Below are 17617 nucleotides of genomic sequence, written 5' to 3'. Positions count from 1 at the left end.
TATATATATATATACACTCACCTAAAGGATTATTAGGAACACCATACTAATACTGTGTTTGACCCCCTTTCGCCTTCAGAACTGCCTTAATTCTACGTGGCATTGATTCAACAAGGTGCTGAAAGCATTCTTTAGAAATGTTGGCCCATATTGATAGGATAGCATCTTGCAGTTGATGGAGATTTGTGGGATGCACATCCAGGGCACGAAGCTTCCGTTCCACCACATCCCAAAGATGCTCTATTGGGTTGAGATCTGGTGACTGTGGGGGCCATTTTAGTACAGTGAACTCATTGTCATGTTCAAGAAACCAATTTGAAATGATTCAAGCTTTGTGACATGGTGCATTATCCTGCTGGAAGTAGCCATCAGAGGATGGGTACATGGTGGTCATAAAGGGATGGACATGGTCAGAAACAATGCTCAGGTAGGCCGTGGCATTTAAACGATGCCCAATTGGCACTAAGGGGCCTAAAGTGTGCCAAGAAAACATCCCCCACACCATTACACCACCACCACCAGCCTGCACAGTGGTAACAAGGCATGATGGATCCATGTTCTCATTCTGTTTACGCCAAATTCTGACTCTACCATCTGAATGTCTCAACAGAAATCGAGACTCATCAGACCAGGCAACATTTTTCCAGTCTTCAACTGACCAATTTTGGTGAGCTCGTGCAAATTGTAGCCTCTTTTTCCTATTTGTAGTGGAGATGAGTGGTACCCGGTGGGGTCTTCTGCTGTTGTAGCCCATCCGCCTCAAGGTTGTGCGTGTTGTGGCTTCACAAATGCTTTGCTGCATACCTCGGTTGTAACGAGTGGTTATTTCAGTCAAAGTTGCTCTTCTATCAGCTTGAATCAGTCGGCCCATTCTCCTCTGACCTCATAGCATCAACAAGGCATTTTCGCCCACAGGACTGCCGCATACTGGATGTTTTTCCCTTTTCACACCATTCTTTGTAAACCCTAGAAATGGTTGTGCGTGAAAATCCCAGTAACTGAGCAGATTGTGAAATACTCAGACCGGCCCGTCTGGCACCAACAACCATGCCACGTTCAAAATTGCTTAAATCACCTTTCTTTCCCATTCTGACATTCAGTTTGGAGTTCAGGAGATTGTCTTGACCAGGACCACACCCCTAAATGCATTGAAGCAACTGCCATGTGATTGGTTGATTAGATAATTGCATTAGTGCGAAATTGAACAGGTGTTCCTAATAATCCTTTAGGTGAGTGTATATATATATATATATATATATATATATATATATACATATATATAAGTTATATAGTCAAAGTTATTTTCTGTTGAGATCAACAAATGTTGTAAATAGAGATAAACATCTACTGAACCCGGAACATCCCTTTGATTATGATTAACAATTAACTTGAACTACTTTTTAATCTGAAGCAATGTAAATCATTTACAAAAGACAGTAAATCAGGACACTATAAAAGCAACATGAGAGGCTGTGAGCATGACAGAGCAAGAGCTGGAAACAAACATCAGTGAAGAATGAAGGGTTTAGTATGTTTACTGCTGCTGTTGGAAACCTTTGTGTGTGTCGTACAGCATCAGGTAGATGGAGGACTCAATGAGAATGAGATCAGTCAACAGCTCAGATCTGAGGACGGAAGACAGAATCCACCTCAAACAGACACTTTGAGAGATGAAGCTTCAACTGACAGCCAACAAAACTACCATCTGTTCTTCACTGACATCCATGCAGCGCTGAGAGAACTGACCGTCACCGTTACAGAGCAGAAAGTGAACATCAGAGAACTGACCGCCACCGTTACAGAGCAGAAAGTGAACATCAGAGAACTGACCGCCACAGTTACAGAACAGAAAACAAACATCAGAGCTTTAGAGACGCAACTGAGGGATGAGATGAACAAGAAAAATGATGTTATCCTGGACGAGCTGAACAAGAAAAATGATGGTACCTCACCAAAACATTCATTATTTTATCAATGATCCTCAAAGTAAAACACCAATGCAATACGATGTATGGTGTAAATGTTAGTGTAAAATTAAGTGTATACTGTGTAAATTGTGTTATCTATTACAATAATCAGTGTAAATGTCATTTAACAGAATCATTATTCCTTCACAGAAATATCAAATCTTACTCTGGGTCAAGTGGAGTTGAGAAAGGAAAATAGAGGTGAAAGTGTGCTTGAATGATGTTAAATTCAGTCTATACAGGTGAAACTCGAAAAAATTTGAATATCGTGCAATATTTTAATTACAAAAAGTACAAAAAGTTATCATTTTGATGATAATGGCTTACAGCTTATGAAAACCCCAAATTCAAAATCTCAGAAAATTAGAATATTGTATAAAAAAAAAAAAAAAAAGGATTTTAAATACAGAAATGTCAGCCATCTGAAAAGTATAATCATGCATATGTATATAGTTTTACTAAATATATTAGTTTCACCTTTTAATTTGAATTACTGAAATACACAAACTTTTGCACGATATTCAAATTTTTCGAGTTTCACCTGTACATTATCAGTGTAATAGAGTAATATATCACAATATTGCTTATGTTTTTCAATAACAGACAGAGAAATAGCTTTTTCAGCTTCACTGATGCAATCTGGCGAAGGATATATTGGTCCTTTTACCACTGAAATCACACTGACCTACAGGAACGTCTTCACAAACATAGGGAACGCCTACAACCCAATTACAGGTAATGATCAATGACATGAGTCATAAAACTCAGTTTATAATAATGAAAACTCTTCTGCTCCATTCAGACCTCTCTGCAGTTGTGTAATGTGTATTAGAGAATTAGGGGCTGTTTACACGACACCGGTTTCAATTAAACACGTAAAGATTTGTATGTGATTCAGGTTTATGCGCTTTGGCCGTTCATTCACACGTTCATTCATTGGGGGACAGAAAACACAAACGTTTGAAATTGGGCTTCAAAGTGCAAGTTTTTGGAAACAATACCATTATCATCTCCGTGCAAACAACAAAAACATGAATTTGTGAAAACTGTCATGTGTAATACGTGATAGTCTATAGGTGCGTGGTGTTTCTTTACAAAGTGATATTGCCACCTACTGGCCAGGCAGCAGAATACAGTGTTTTAAGTAGTTTCCACAAATCCGTGTTAATGGGGATTGTTTTGACAACGTCTGTCCGTGAAAAATGCAAAGAAAAAACGTGTCCATATTTAGTACATTGTTGTCATGTAAACAGCCTGAAATAATCTGCCATCTTTTGAAACTATTACACAGTGTGCTTGATAATTAAACAATCATACGGGAAACATCTGATTCTGTATCTCTTGTTATTTCATTTAGGTGTTTTCACAGCCCCGCTGAAAGGAGCGTACATGTTCAGAATCTCTGTATTGGGTCATGGCCCAACTATAGCAGCTGCATACATTTATAAGAATGGAGAGCGTATGGTTTTGGCATATGCTCATCAAGCTCAGAATGTGTTAAACTCCTCTAATGGAGTTGTGTTGATCCTGGAGGTTGGAGATGTTGTCTATGTGAGACTTCGGCCTAACACGAGGATATATGATAACGTGAATAACTACAACACTTTCAGTGGTTTCCTGCTGTTTCCCTTAAGAGAACAAGAGGTTTGCAGAATGTGATTACAATAATTCTGAACCTTCAGTGTATGATTTAAGATGAAAATCATGAAGAATCATTAACATATGAACCTGTATTAATGAGGTATAATGTGTGTGTTTGAAATTTGCAATAGATTACTGTACACTCAAAAAAATGCTGGGTTATATATATACACTTCCACAAATCTTACCCTGCACATGCAAATCTTTTTGGCATCATCATCAACTTTTACGTCATTATATAGTGGTCTTCTCAGCACAAATTAATAATCTTCAGGTTTTGTCGCCTGTGTAGCACAACAGAGCCTCTACTGGAATGTAGAAAATTGATATTGTTCAGTACTGTCCCATTATTAATTAAACAAAATGCTTGACTTTAATAATCTGTTACCAGCAGGGTGCGATTTGCCTGGGGGGATGCGTAGGATTTCCCCCTTTCTGGTCAATGTATCCCTGCCTCTGCTTAATTATTTTTATCCCCGGTAGGGATAAATTTATCCCCCCCTCAAAGTGATCAGTGCTACTACACTAGTGGCGAGGCGGATCACAAAGCTTATCACGGATCCGTGGTTTGATTAAAGTACAATTTTATTTTAAAATGCGCTACTTTGGCTTGCTCAATGTCCCGCCCACGGCGCTATCTGATTGGTTACACCTCACGAGTAAAAGCCTATCAACACTTGCGAGACGGTTGCGGGTCCGCTGGGCAGTGGAGCTGTGTGTCGAAAGGAAGGCAGCATATTCAGCGGGAATAAACATCACAATATGATTATCTGTTTCTATGATGACAAGCAGAGTAAGTGTCCCAGTCACACCACTGAGAATGGCCGAAGTTACACATACGGTGTTTCACTCAATTGAGGCTTAAGCAAAGGTTTTTTGATTACCCTACTCACTCACTCACTCTTGAGCGTCTGGCACAAGTGATTTCAATGTTAAGTCAATGTAAAGACGCGTTTACGCGAGTCTAGAGGTCCTGCGGCACGAAGGCGTTTAGCGCGGCAGACGCAAATTAGCCTCATTTGAACGTCCAGTTCGTGCACGTTGTGTCCGAGCCCGGCCTGGCCCGACACATTAACTGTAATATGAGCCCAAGCCCGATTTAAACCCGGCCATTTTTTTTATACGTGGGCCGTTATACCAGGGGTGGCGCCAGGGAAGTTAAGATGAAGCAAAGATGAAGTTGACGATTGTATTGTCTTGATTATATTGTCTGCTATATTTGCTTCTTATTTATTAAATACAGGCAATTCGCTGATGAAAAAATTATTAAAATTAAGATACAATTTATACAAAATGAAATTCACTTTAAAGGAAGGTTTTCTATAAAACAAAACTTAATGAAGTGGTCAAAATCATGTCTGACCCACTCCAAGTCTCTTGATATATTGCACATCCTATCTTACTCGTGCTGTTCACTTTTCATATTCAACATAGATGGAAAAAAATAACATTATAAAATTTTACCAATTATGAAACTAAATGAGCTTATTTAATTGCTACAGCACATATAGTAGGCCTACAGAGTCTCTATTTGTACAAATTGCACATTCATTTACTACTTCTGAAGTTTGCACACATAAGTTAAAAGGCATTTGTTTGTGCGTGCATTTATTAATTACTATCTTAATGAATAATGCAACAAGGACAATTCATGTAAACTGCCTTGTTTGTTTATTCAGAATTGAATGGATCCGAATGAAGAAACGTAAAAAAAAAAAAAAAGTGAACAATGATGCACACAGAAAATGAACAAGAATGAACTTTGGATGTGGCCTAGGAGGAGTAGGCCTAGGCTACAACTCTAATTTAATTTAACAAGGTTTTAGAATATAGAATATTTTTTAAACAAAATAAATATTTTTAAAGCCTATTATCCCGGGCCCGGTGTGATGCGTGCGAGTGGAGGAGACGCTGTGCATGACACGTGACGTGTTGCATTTTGTAACACAAGTGCTTGATCAAGGGCCCGGCCCGACCCGGCCCGACCCGGCCCGAGGATAGTGCCGGGAAATATCGGCCCGACCCGGCTTTTCAGAATGTCACCAAGTACAAATATTTATGTAATTTTTCAGCGCGAAAACTCTACCTAGCTAGCTGGGAACAATGAAAAGGGTCCATTGCAGAAAATGAAGTGAATGAAGTTCATGTTCTCATGATTTATTTTTATGAATAAAAATGTTTCAAAATATCCCCCCTCTGTATGTAAAACATAAACGTTGTCGGCCAACACCGGTTAACAGCATGGCTTAAATGTAATCGTCTAAACGCCTATTAATAAAAATGACAGACAATGAATAACAAAACTCCGAAAAGTGTTTCGAATCAATAAATGAACATTTAGGAATGTTTTATTTTTTACAAAAAGCCTTTTTACAAACAAAATTATGTGGATAGTAGAGCTGAGATTCAAACTCATGTTAAAGCGTTGAGCACACAGCTATTGTCTGAACTCTACGGAGCCCGGGAAGTCACCTGTGGGAGAAAAAAAACTAATCGTGCCGTGCCCATGGATTAATAAACCGTACCCACGAGTTTCTAATCCACGCTCTCAGATTTGTAAACCGTGCCTTCAGTTTTTGCAATCTGTACCCACAAATTCATAAACCGTGCCCACGCTTTCGCGATCGTTTCACACGGATTTGTGGTTAAACCAAGGGAACAGTTTGAGAATTCGTGAGTACAGTTTATAAACTGAGCGGACGGATTGCAAAACCATCGCCACGGATTGTTTTTTTTTCTCCCACAGGTGACTTCCCGGGCTCCGTAGAACTCGGTTTAATGAGCTTGAGCCTAACCTCTTATGTTTACGCAAAGCCTCATTGATGTGACATTTTTCTATTGCAATGTTTTATGTTGAAATGTTTTCATTATTTATTAAATAAAATTATGCTAACCATAACAACCTCTACACCTATTTAATTATTAATGCTTAAACACAAATGCTGCCGACTAATCGGTTAGCAAGTCCTGGCAATGTTTTAGTTTTACGATCATTTAGTTTAATTTATTTCACTGTTATGTTTCAGTTCATAAATCTAGGCCTACTAACAAATTAAAATAACACGAAGTATTTAGTATAACCTTGACATAGCCTTTCTATATTAGTCTATAGAAAAACTGGGCACACAATGTTAATGTTTAGCCTACTTTGCTTAAATATGATGCAAAAATAGAAGCCTACATTTGTTTCAGTTCTAAATTTGTACTGTAATTTCAGTATTGGGGATTATGAATTCGTTTAACTACAATGTTTTACTTGAAATTATCTGCTGGCAGTTCTCAACGAGCCATGGCAGATTACGCAATAGAGAGAACAAACTGACACTTTTCAAAGTCTGCGATTGTAGCGCCTCTTAGTGGTAAAAGGCAGCAAATACGCACCCGCAATTTTACCGCCGCGGGAACAGTGGTAGTAAAAGTATTATTCTGGTTGAGTGCCAACTGTATTGTAACCGCACTGGGTAGTACATTAACATTAGCTCAAATGTTATATAGGGAATTTTAATAATTAATCAGGAATATGATTAATATATATCGCATATTAAAGTTACATTACATTATTGAAACTGAAAATTAGATCAATTGTATACATCAGTAACCCATCATAATGAATTATGATTTAATCACTAATATATCAACAGTCCATTCCTCAGATCAATTATACAGAATAATTTTTAATGGAAATTAATGGAGCTATCAAACTGTTTGTCCAGCAAACGGCCGTAAGATTAACCCAACAATTTCTCAACAAAAATTATCTCTTTCTTATAATTCAAAGAAAACTGTTTTCTGGCCATGAAAACAACTCTCCTGTTCTTATAAAGTTTAGGTTACTGAAAAGTAACAAATCGTAAAGCTTCGTAGCTAGGGTCAACAAATCATTGACTTTGTAATATGAGCATTTTAGACAGAGGCAATCAAGAATATACTGGTTTTAATAATTGAACTAATAATACATCGAACTACAATTCACACAGAGTAAATACATGTATTTACAACAGAAACAAACAGACGAAAATATTACCAAACGAACACGAATTAAAAGAGGATGAGAGAATTACAGAGATCAGACGATGAGAGAGGTGAGAGAGAATGAGAGAGAGGGAGAGAGGATGAGCGAGTGAAAGTGAAAGCAAAATGTGCGATCAGAGAGAGATCACAGTATGGCAAAAATCACAGACCAGGGAACCTTTGAGAGAGAAGCCTCCGAAGTTGGTGTTTCCTGAAGTTTTACCAAAAGGAGAAAATAAAGAAAAGACTTAAAGAACAAGAAAAGAGAAACGGAGAGCGCTCCCTAAAAGGGAGCCATGGATCTTCTCACCGACGAAGTGGGTTCGTAAAAGTGCTCACTTAAGAACTCTAGGTCGGTCTTCTTATGGAAAGACTTAACGTACGCCTACTTTGCGTACGCGGACCAATCATCTTAGAGCATCTCGGGCGGGAAGATTTTCCTTTGTCCTGTTAGACACGCCCACTTGAATGAGTCATGAGTGAGATGGGATTGAGCCGTTCGGCTCCAGAAATATGAAATGTGTAAAACAATGTACATTACTGCATTCTGCTATCGGAATTCGACTCCGTTAGATTGAGAGAATTACAGAGATATAAAACACGTCATATGAAGATTATAGGAATACAAAGTTACATAAGATATGCATATTATAAGCATTTAAAGTTTGATTACACACGATAAAATTGCAGATACTCCAATTTGATATGGGACGACATCTAAGGACAAAAAGGAAAAACAGCTAATACACTTAAAAGGTACTTTTCTCTTTCCTTACAAGAATTCCAGCGAGCTGGGCTTTCCTGTTTCTCCCAGTTGGGGTCATAAAGTTTTATGACCTGGTCAGAGGTAGGGTTACAAAACCATGATTCTATTTGAGAACATTAATTAGGAGAAACATTTCCAAGTTACAAATCAGAAAATCATGACCATCGCATAACAGGGCTAACCAGTTATGCAACGCACAAACCTATCAAATACATCTTAGTAATGACTTACATGATGAGTGTAAAGAAACGTGTGTGTGTGTGTGATTGTCATTCAGAGTTCAGGCTGCATTGTGACCTCTTGCCCTCCCCCCCCCCCCTCTTTGATTCCCGATACCGCTGTCGAGTTGAATGACAGGACGCTACACAGACAGGACAGATCCAGAGACACCGGTACGAAAAGAGGAGGGGGGCTGTGTGTATATGTGAATGACAACTGGTGCGAGCAGAGTCGCGTTATAGACAGTCATTGTTCCCGTGATCTGGAGTCTCTGTCAGTGTTATGCAGACCCTTCTACCTACCGAGAGAGCTAACTGTAGTAACTGTGACAGACGTCTATATTCCACCAGATGCAAATGTTAGCTCGTCTTTGGCTCATCTTTACCAAACCATTAGTAATCTGCAGAAATCTTACCCGGACGGAGTCCATGTGGTTGCGGGTGATTTTAACCCCCTGGGGTCGGCGGTATCGCCGGCGATACCAGCTCGCTTTTTTTCTTATCAGTTCAAAATAAAATTAATTTTGCTCTGTTGACTTTGATATTACAAACAAGTTTCATACATCAATCGATTCTGTTAAATGTGTATTATTTTTGTGTATACTCACAATAAAAACAAAGTGTTGTGCTTTTTGCCAAATAAAGAAAAATAAACGTGATGCGAGGTCTGCCTTCTCTCTGTCAGTGAAGTCCATTCTGAAACGCGTCCGAAAATGAACTGTAACTCAGCGAATACTCAGTCAAACAGGCATACAGACGCACAGGCATGAAGCTTGAATTCTCTTCTTTTAAATGAAGTGATTTATATAAAAAACAAATATTCTCATCTTGTGAAATCTGTATTAAAAGAGAGCGATTCCAGTCGAACTCATTAGAGCTCATTCAAATGTAATGTGACCCCGCCCCGGAGAGCGCGCGCTATTCAAACGCAAATTCTGAGAACCATTTCAGACCTGTGAAACGCCCACATCAGCTGTAAACACATCGCGCCGCGAGTGAGGCATAATATAGCCTACCTAATAATCCTGGAGAAAAGTTTCCTCAGAACAGTGCTGATATGAGGAGCAATAGATCCCGCTGAGGAGTGAGGTAGGCTAAGTTATCTTTTCTCAAGTGTTAATGTGGAATAACGTTATGGAATAACGTTAGTGTAGGCCTATGTAAACTGCAAAAAGTTGAATCGCGTTTCTATAATATGAATCGCGTTTCTGTGAGATGAATGAAGGGTACATATTTGTAAAGACTGTTTAGCCTAAATATGAATCGCGTGTCTGTGTGTGAAAGAATAAACCGCTTTAATCAACTAAAATGCTTTTCTATACTGAGATGAGTAAAAATCGACTGAAATATGTTGAAATAAAATGTCTTTGTATAAGCAACGTATTAAACTGCAAATTAACATTTATATGCCCTAATATTTCATAAAAACAACGTTACAGTCAGGCGAAATATGAAAGACAACATTTTGTTGACTAGACTTGGGTACAGTTTTTACTGTAGAATATACTGCCACATCAAATAAGCTTTTGTTTAGCAATTTCTGCTCATATGTTCTATATACATATATATATATATATATATATATATATATATATATATATATATATATATATATATATAATACTATTTTTGTCAAAAATAAAGTCATAAACTAAGATGTTAGATGTTCCAATGTTGGCTATATTCAAACTAATGAATACATATGATAAAATGTAGGCCTATAATAATTTTTTTACAAAGAAAGAGTACACTTGAAATATTGTTGAAATTGTAATTATTGTTGTAATTGTAACCTTTTTAATAAAATAGCAAAACATATTTACAAGATAGAAGTAAGCAAAATCTTAAATGGTCAATATAAGTCTTCTTCTAAAAATATCTTTTGTCCTTGCATTCATTCTTGGCTCAGTCAGTGTCACACCTGAATGAATGGCTCATTATACAGAGTCATTACGCATAATGGGTGGGGCATTGTATTCTCAGGTGTAAACTACTCCTCCTTCACGCCCCCCTCGCATATTAGGCTTGTTCGACTTGAACCGGCGCTGCACAGATCGGTGAATGATATCAAAGTACCGCGAGAGCGAATAGAAAGTAGACGGCTCCTTATGCTTTTGAATTGCTCTCGCGGTACTTTGATGTCATAAACCGATCGGTCTGTGCAGCGCCGGTTCAAGTCGAACAAGCCTATTGGCTTTCCAAGCAAAACCTGTTTTACACAATTTAAATCAATGTATTGTTTTATGAGAACGATTAGGCAGGATGATTTTCACATAATTTTGAAGAAAAAACTCTAGGCAACAACATCCATTAGTCAAAAGTCTTGTGGACACATATTTACTATATGTTTTAAAGGGTCTTATTTCAGCAACTTTCATTTTTATTTTTTCAAATAACCACGCATAAACATTATTATCTCAAAAACACAAAGATTTACGAGCATGTTGATCAGATATTATGGTAGCCCTGTTTGTGCTTTATAGAGTGAATTTACACCTTTGCCATTAACATGTTTATAAATAACTGAAAAAAACTAAACAAATGTCAGAGCATGTCAGAACAGCTCCAGGGCCCAGAAAACCCCTCAGACCCCAGAGGGTTAATGACTCACCCTCATGTCGTTCCAAGGCCGTAAGACCTCCGTTCATCTTCGGAACACAGTTTAAGATATTTTAGATTTAGTCCGAGAGCTTTCGGTCCCTCCATTGAAAATGTATGTACGGTATACTGTCCATGTCCAGAAAGGTAGCAGTGACGCTGCTGACGTGTTATCTGGTGCGCCCGAGCTTCGTTTACAGTCTGAGGCAGCGTCACTGCGGAGTCGTGAACGCGGATTGACAACAGACCCGGAAGAGAATACAATGCTGAATAAAGTCGTAGTTTTTGTTATTTTTGGACCAAAATGTATTTTCAATGCTTAAAAAAATTCTAACTAACCCACTGATGTCACATGGATTACTTTGATGATGTCTTTATTACCTTTCTGGACATGGACAGTATACCGTACATACATTTTCAATGGAGGGACAGAAAGCTCTCGGACTAAATCTAAAATATCTTAAACTGTGTTCCGAAGATGAACGGAGGTCTTACGGGCTTGGAACGACATGAGGGTGAGTCATTAATGACATAATTTTCATTTTTGGGTGAACTAACCCTTTAACATACTTGGTAGCATTAAGATCAGAGGAACATTAAGCATTTGTGTTTACTTTAGGGAGGTGATAAAACTAGGGATGGTAAGATTAACCGATTCGCATCGGTGCATCGGCATAAAAGCTAACGATGCGATGCATCGATTTAAATAAGTCTGCATCGGATAATTTGGCTTTTGCATCGCGATGCATCGTTTCTAACATATTTGCATCGGTAAAAAAACGATTTATTCATTTATATTTATTAGAAGATGCGCTATACTTATACTATTAAGAAAGTGATCAATCATTTGTGACCAATATTTTATTAATACTGCTGCGTCCACAACGAACGCGAATAGAGCGTCTGGTGGTCTTGCGGCGCAATAGACACGTTTAGCACGGCGCGATGGACGCGATTTCCCCTCATTCGCGTCTCATCACCATCACTCAACTGTTGCTCAAGCGCGTTCTCTCATCACCATTGCTGCAGCTGCTACGTGAATATGACGCATCACAACACTACGGAGTGCGAGGCGTGTCATGAGAGTCACCTACAACCTTAAAGTAGGATATATATTTGCATTAAAACAGCATCTTCTTTCAGCTGAAAAAAATAAATATATTTTTTGTGAAAACCAAATCTTGTTTGTGAAAGAGCCATTAAAAGTCAGGCACTTAAGCTACTTTATGATTTGCTGTATGTCTGATATTTATTTTAAAATAAATAAAAGTTAACTATCTATAATTGAAAGGCATCATATTACATTGAATCGCATCGCGCTGAATCGCATCGAAATCGTAGTGAATCGTATCGCATCGGTAGCTGCATATATGTATCTTTAATGTATCGTATCGTTGGCTATGCATCGAGATGCGTATCGTATCGCCTTAGTTATGGAGATGCCCATCCCTAGATAAAACACATCAGACTTTGCGATTATTTAATTTACTTTTACAGAATGCATAGGAAAAAAGCTACATTCAATAAAAATTACAGAAACTGTATTTAAATGAAAAATTTATATAAACATTAATCAACTCATTTAAAAAATGGAACAAGTAATAACAACAACTACAACCAAAAAAACAAACTCAAATTAATTAAAACATTTCCTCCATAACTTCCTCCAACTGCTCAATACACTGGACGATGTGATTGGTGTGTGTCAGTCTCAGTTTGACGGATCTTCAGCACTGATGTCCGTGGCTCCTCCATCTTCTTCTGAAACGTCTGTGATGGTGACCAGTCATATAATAAATAATAACATAAACAGTCTCAGTCAAGGCATCATTGTGTACCTCCACAGAAGATTAACTGGATAAATTGAATTTGGTCAGTCTGTTGGGCCTGAGAATCATATTGAGGAAGGAAATCTCAACTTGAACTTCCAAACTGAGCCTCATCTCTCCAGAGGGACACCTAAAGACCGCGTGTCCAACACCAACATAGAGACGAGTCAGTGACGAGGAACTCTCCATCAGTGAATCCTGTCATCCTGAGTACCTGCAACTACTAAAGTTCACAATGGTACCATTGTTACTAATGCAAATGAATAAAATGTTCATTTTGGGGGGAAACTCCCCAACTCCACTCTATTCAATTTGTCCTTTCAGGGAGAGATCCCCTTATGAACAGGTCTTCCTCTTCCTCTGTCAACTCAGGACAGTTCGTGAGCTTAGAATTATAAGGTTCTATCTCCACTTTTGGTCGAAATTGAGTTTTTGACATAATCTGATCCATTAGGTCTTTATTAATGCCTGTGTGGTGTTATTTTTGTAAAAAAAATAAAAAAATTTGTAGTTATTAATAATTAATCAAATAAAAAGGTTCTATCTCACAAAAACATAAACCGAGTTGGGATTATAAGGTTCTATCTCCAGTAGATTCAATATCCAATCAAAATCAAAAATCCAATCAAGCTGTGTGTTTGTATTATAAATATATAAATTGATTAAAATCAATGGTTATATACATTTATTCTTTGAAATGTGGGGTTTTATTTGTAAAAGTGGAGATAGAACCTTATAATTCCAAACAGAATCAGAGCTCTCAGAATTATAAGGTTCTATCTCCATTTGGGCCATCTTAAAAAATCCCATTTCCAAATGTGCCAGGATTTTGATATTCTATCCTCAAAGTACCTGTAGGGTGATGGTCTTGTTGAGCTATAATAGTAGATTATACTACATAACAGTTTTGCCAGCTGGGATGTAAAAACTTTGATGCTCAATATCTCAGAACTACCCTAAACGGAGATAGAACCTTATAATTCTAAGCTCACGAGTTGGAGGATTTAGGAGGTATTTTGCTTTTTTTCCCCTCTTTGGTCTCTCCGGCAACTCAAAGGGAGCTGTTTTAAATTTCTTGGAACCAGGACCAAGAAAAATGCAGTCCCATCAATATTTCATGGACATATGCAATTTTTATAATATAAGCCACACCCATTTCAAACAGTGGGTTGTCGTTGTCCACTGGAGCCATAAATTCTCTCTCATCATTACTGATGGTGGTCATTTCGAAAGACCCAATCTTGATATTATCTAAGGACACCTTGTAGATTTTTTGCGTGGCGGTTTGAGTGGTTATCCACACAGATGATCCGGGCGCAGGTCACCTGTTTGGTTCTGGAGGGTAAGAGAAAAACACATTGACACATTAAAAATTATTAATGTAATTTGAAATAAGCTAAAAAATTGCTTCAGAAAACACACTTTCCTATCAGAAACAATCCTCTCAGACCAAATCCAGCCAGAATATATTTCATTATATTGTCAATTCTTCATCTTTTTAAAAATGTTATTTGATATAAAACTAAAACTTCAGAAAACACATATCATGACTGGGTTTGATCTGAGGAGTGTTTCTGACAGAAAAGTGTGTTTTATTAAGTTATTTATTTTTTCCCTCTTTTTTTTTTTTTTTCAAAGGATATAAATAATTGTGAAAAACTTTTGAAGAGACAATATAATAAAATATATTCTGACAGGATTTGGTCTGAGAGGAGTGTTTCTAACAAGAAAGTGTTTCTTGTCACTGTTATGGTGCCGATATGGCGCTGAAATCTTGGGACTTGAGTCTGCGCAGTAGTCGATCTCGGGACTAGACCTGCGCAGTAGTGAGCAGGAAGTAAAGTCCCCCCCCCGAATCAATAACCCCCCCACTCTCGGAGAATGCACTCTCCCTGCAGTTTTTTAAGTGGCCTATGCCTGCTCCATTCTGCTCCAATTTTGATGTCTGTTGATTGCAGTACGACAAGAGGCTTGTTCAAATAAAGTAAACACAATCTCCTCAGTCCTCCGAAGATCCCAAAAAAAAGTCCGTTGGTACTCCAGTGACTACTTCACTCAGAGAACCTGTCAGTCACAGCTGTCAATCAAGACATTAAAGCACCGTTTTTATAGAATCACGTAACTAACTAAAAACAAACTTATTTAAAAAAAAACTTTAACTTACATCAGCGAGATAAAAACGACAGCAAATGACAGAAACCACCTTTGGAAAAAAGATATTTGAAGTGCAATTTAATTGTTTAGTTGGTCTCACGTCCCGTTGAATAACATGGGGAGGCGGGGTTTATGACTTATACTAGGACCAGTCACCAGGGGGTGATCGAGGCGCTTTGGCTTCACTTTTCAGGGCTTGGGCGGCACGCTTGTATAGGCCTCATAACTTTCTTGTCTCTGTCATATAGGCTTCCTAACTTTCATTTTACTGGAAGAATTGATTTTTAGGAATTAAATTTTAAAATTTTAATATTTTTATTGAAATCGATGTTCTTGTTCTATGACGCAGCTCCTGAAAATAGTCCACAGCTCGGTATACTATAGGCTTGACTATTTTCAGGAGCTGCGTCATATCATTACGCCTGCTGGACCCATGGTACGGCAGCAAAGTTTCTTGATTATTACGCAGGAATGAGAGTATAGTTCCTAGCCATATCAGCCTAGAAAAACTTTTCATTTTCCATCGGTCTTAGTACACGATGTAACTACAGAAGAGTCAAGTTTTAAATACACAGCGTATCCTTGCTCGATGAAGAACGAGACAACACAATGAGCCCAACGGGCGGTTGAAATTTAAAAGACTGATTTTCGGCCTTCAGGGCAGTGACGAGTACACGTAGTCCAGTGGTTGTCAAGACACCGTTGGCACAATCTTAAGATTGGATTGGGCCAACATCTCTTGAGCTGATTTCAGCACGCTGACAGCTTCCTCCACTATGGGGAATGATTTGAGGCCATCATCCACATAAAAGTGTCTTTCTACAAACTTTCTCACCTCTTTTCCAAACTCTCTTTCCCCCTCCATGGCTGTCCTTTTCAGACCATAAATGGCCACAGCAGGTGAGGGGCAGTTGCCAAACACATGAACTCTCATGCGATACTCCATGATCTCACCGTCAAGTTGGTGGTTATGGAACCACAAGAAACGGAGGTAGTTGCGATGATCCTCCTTCACAAGGAAACTATGAAACATCTGCTTGATGTCTGTCATCACCGCAACTGGCTCAGTTCTGAAGCGCATGAGGACTCCAAGCAAGCTATTATTAAGGTCTGGACCTCGAAGGAGAACGTCATTCAACGACACACCATTGAACCGTGCACTTGAATCGAACACGATTCTAATTTGCCCAGGTTTTTGAGGGTGGTAGACTCCAAAACTTGGTAAGTACCAACATTCCTTATCTCTGTCAATGGGAGGTGCTACTTCAGCATGATTGTTTTCAAAAATCTTTTCCATAAAATCTATAAAATGATCCTTCATCTCGGTGTTCTTCTTCAGAGTGTGACAGGAGTCGAGTCAAAGCATGCTGTCTGTTGTTGGGTAAGCGTTGTCTTGGTGTGCGAAATGGCAGAGGAGCTACCCAACTGTTTGCACCATCCTTGCAGAATTCCTGATTCATGATCTCTAAGAAGAGTTCATCCTCAAATGAAGCAGCAAGCTTATAGTTGGTGCGTGTTGATCTGACAGGAGACTTGTTTTGTTCACCTGACAACCGTACTTTCATGTAGATGCTGTTCTCACATGGTGTCAGGTAACTGGGACGTCCGTTCCAGAGGAGGTTAGTTTTATAAGAACAAACAGTGGGTCTATGAACACCATTAAGACAAACATTACCAATTATAACCCATCCTAAGTCCAAACGTTGAGCAAAGGGTTCATTGTGATGACCATTGCACTGACCTCGTACCTTTTGCACACGAATGATATCTCTGCCAAGCAACAAGAGAATCTCTGCATCATGGTCAAGGGGCGAAATCTTGTCAGCTACAGCTTTAAGATGGGTATAACTGCGTGCAGCTTCTGGAGTTGGGATTTCATCCCTGTTGTTAGGAATTAAGTCACATTCGGTAAAAGTTGGTAGTAATAAGCGGACTTCTCCATCTGCAGACTCCACAATGAAACCACTTGCTCTCCTCCCTGCAGCATCTGCCGTTCCAGAGCAAGTCTTAAGTGTATATGGACAAGCACCGCCTTGGATTTTAAAAACATCGAAGAAAGCTGATCTAGCCAGCGACACATTACTCTGATCATCCAATAGCACATACATTCTTACTTTCTTTTCAGGATGACCCTTTGGATAGACATTTACAAGACAGATTTTAGAGCAGGATTTACCACTGAGTCCTCCTCCACACACTTCAGTACACATGGAGGTAGTGGCAACTGCTGCACTTTCACTTTGCTCCCCACCATGATCATCCACTGGTATAGAAGAATCTTCCATAATCCAAGGTGCTGGTCCTGCATGAAGAGCTGAGATGTGTCGATCACTATTACATTCCTCACAATGCACTACAGCTCTACAGTCCTTTGCTTGATGGGCTCTTGAAGAACAACATCTAAAGCATATAAAATGCTGTGACAAAAAATGC

General features: G+C 38.6%; 1 protein-coding gene and 1 long non-coding RNA gene across 2 annotated transcripts in view; one reads left to right on the top strand and one right to left on the bottom strand.

The window, feature by feature from the left end:
* The window catches only part of LOC309496395 (uncharacterized protein), a gene marked incomplete at its 3' end in the record, with an annotated part of 32328 nt that extends 28702 nt beyond the window's left edge, over positions 1 to 3626 (top strand). Inside the window, exons 2-4 of the mRNA XM_082166389.1 lie at positions 2118 to 2168; positions 2571 to 2702; positions 3325 to 3626. Coding sequence (XP_082022515.1) covers positions 2118 to 2168; positions 2571 to 2702; positions 3325 to 3626 — 485 coding nt within the window. The remainder of the gene's footprint in view (positions 1 to 2117; positions 2169 to 2570; positions 2703 to 3324) is intronic.
* On the bottom strand, positions 1556 to 1897 carry LOC309497843. The gene is made up of 2 exons (XR_014205733.1): positions 1817 to 1897; positions 1556 to 1732 (listed from the first exon to the last, which is right to left on the bottom strand). It is a non-coding gene; the product is annotated as an uncharacterized lncRNA (long non-coding RNA).
* Positions 3627 to 17617: the final 13991 nt, after the last annotated feature.

The sequence above is a fragment of the Leuciscus leuciscus genome, assembly GCF_965113295.1.
Source record: "Leuciscus leuciscus genome assembly, chromosome: 4".
In the NCBI taxonomy this organism is placed as follows: Eukaryota; Metazoa; Chordata; class Actinopteri; order Cypriniformes; family Leuciscidae; genus Leuciscus; species Leuciscus leuciscus.
Note: the sequence above shows the minus strand (reverse complement) of the source record. Positions and strands in the feature narration are given on the sequence as shown.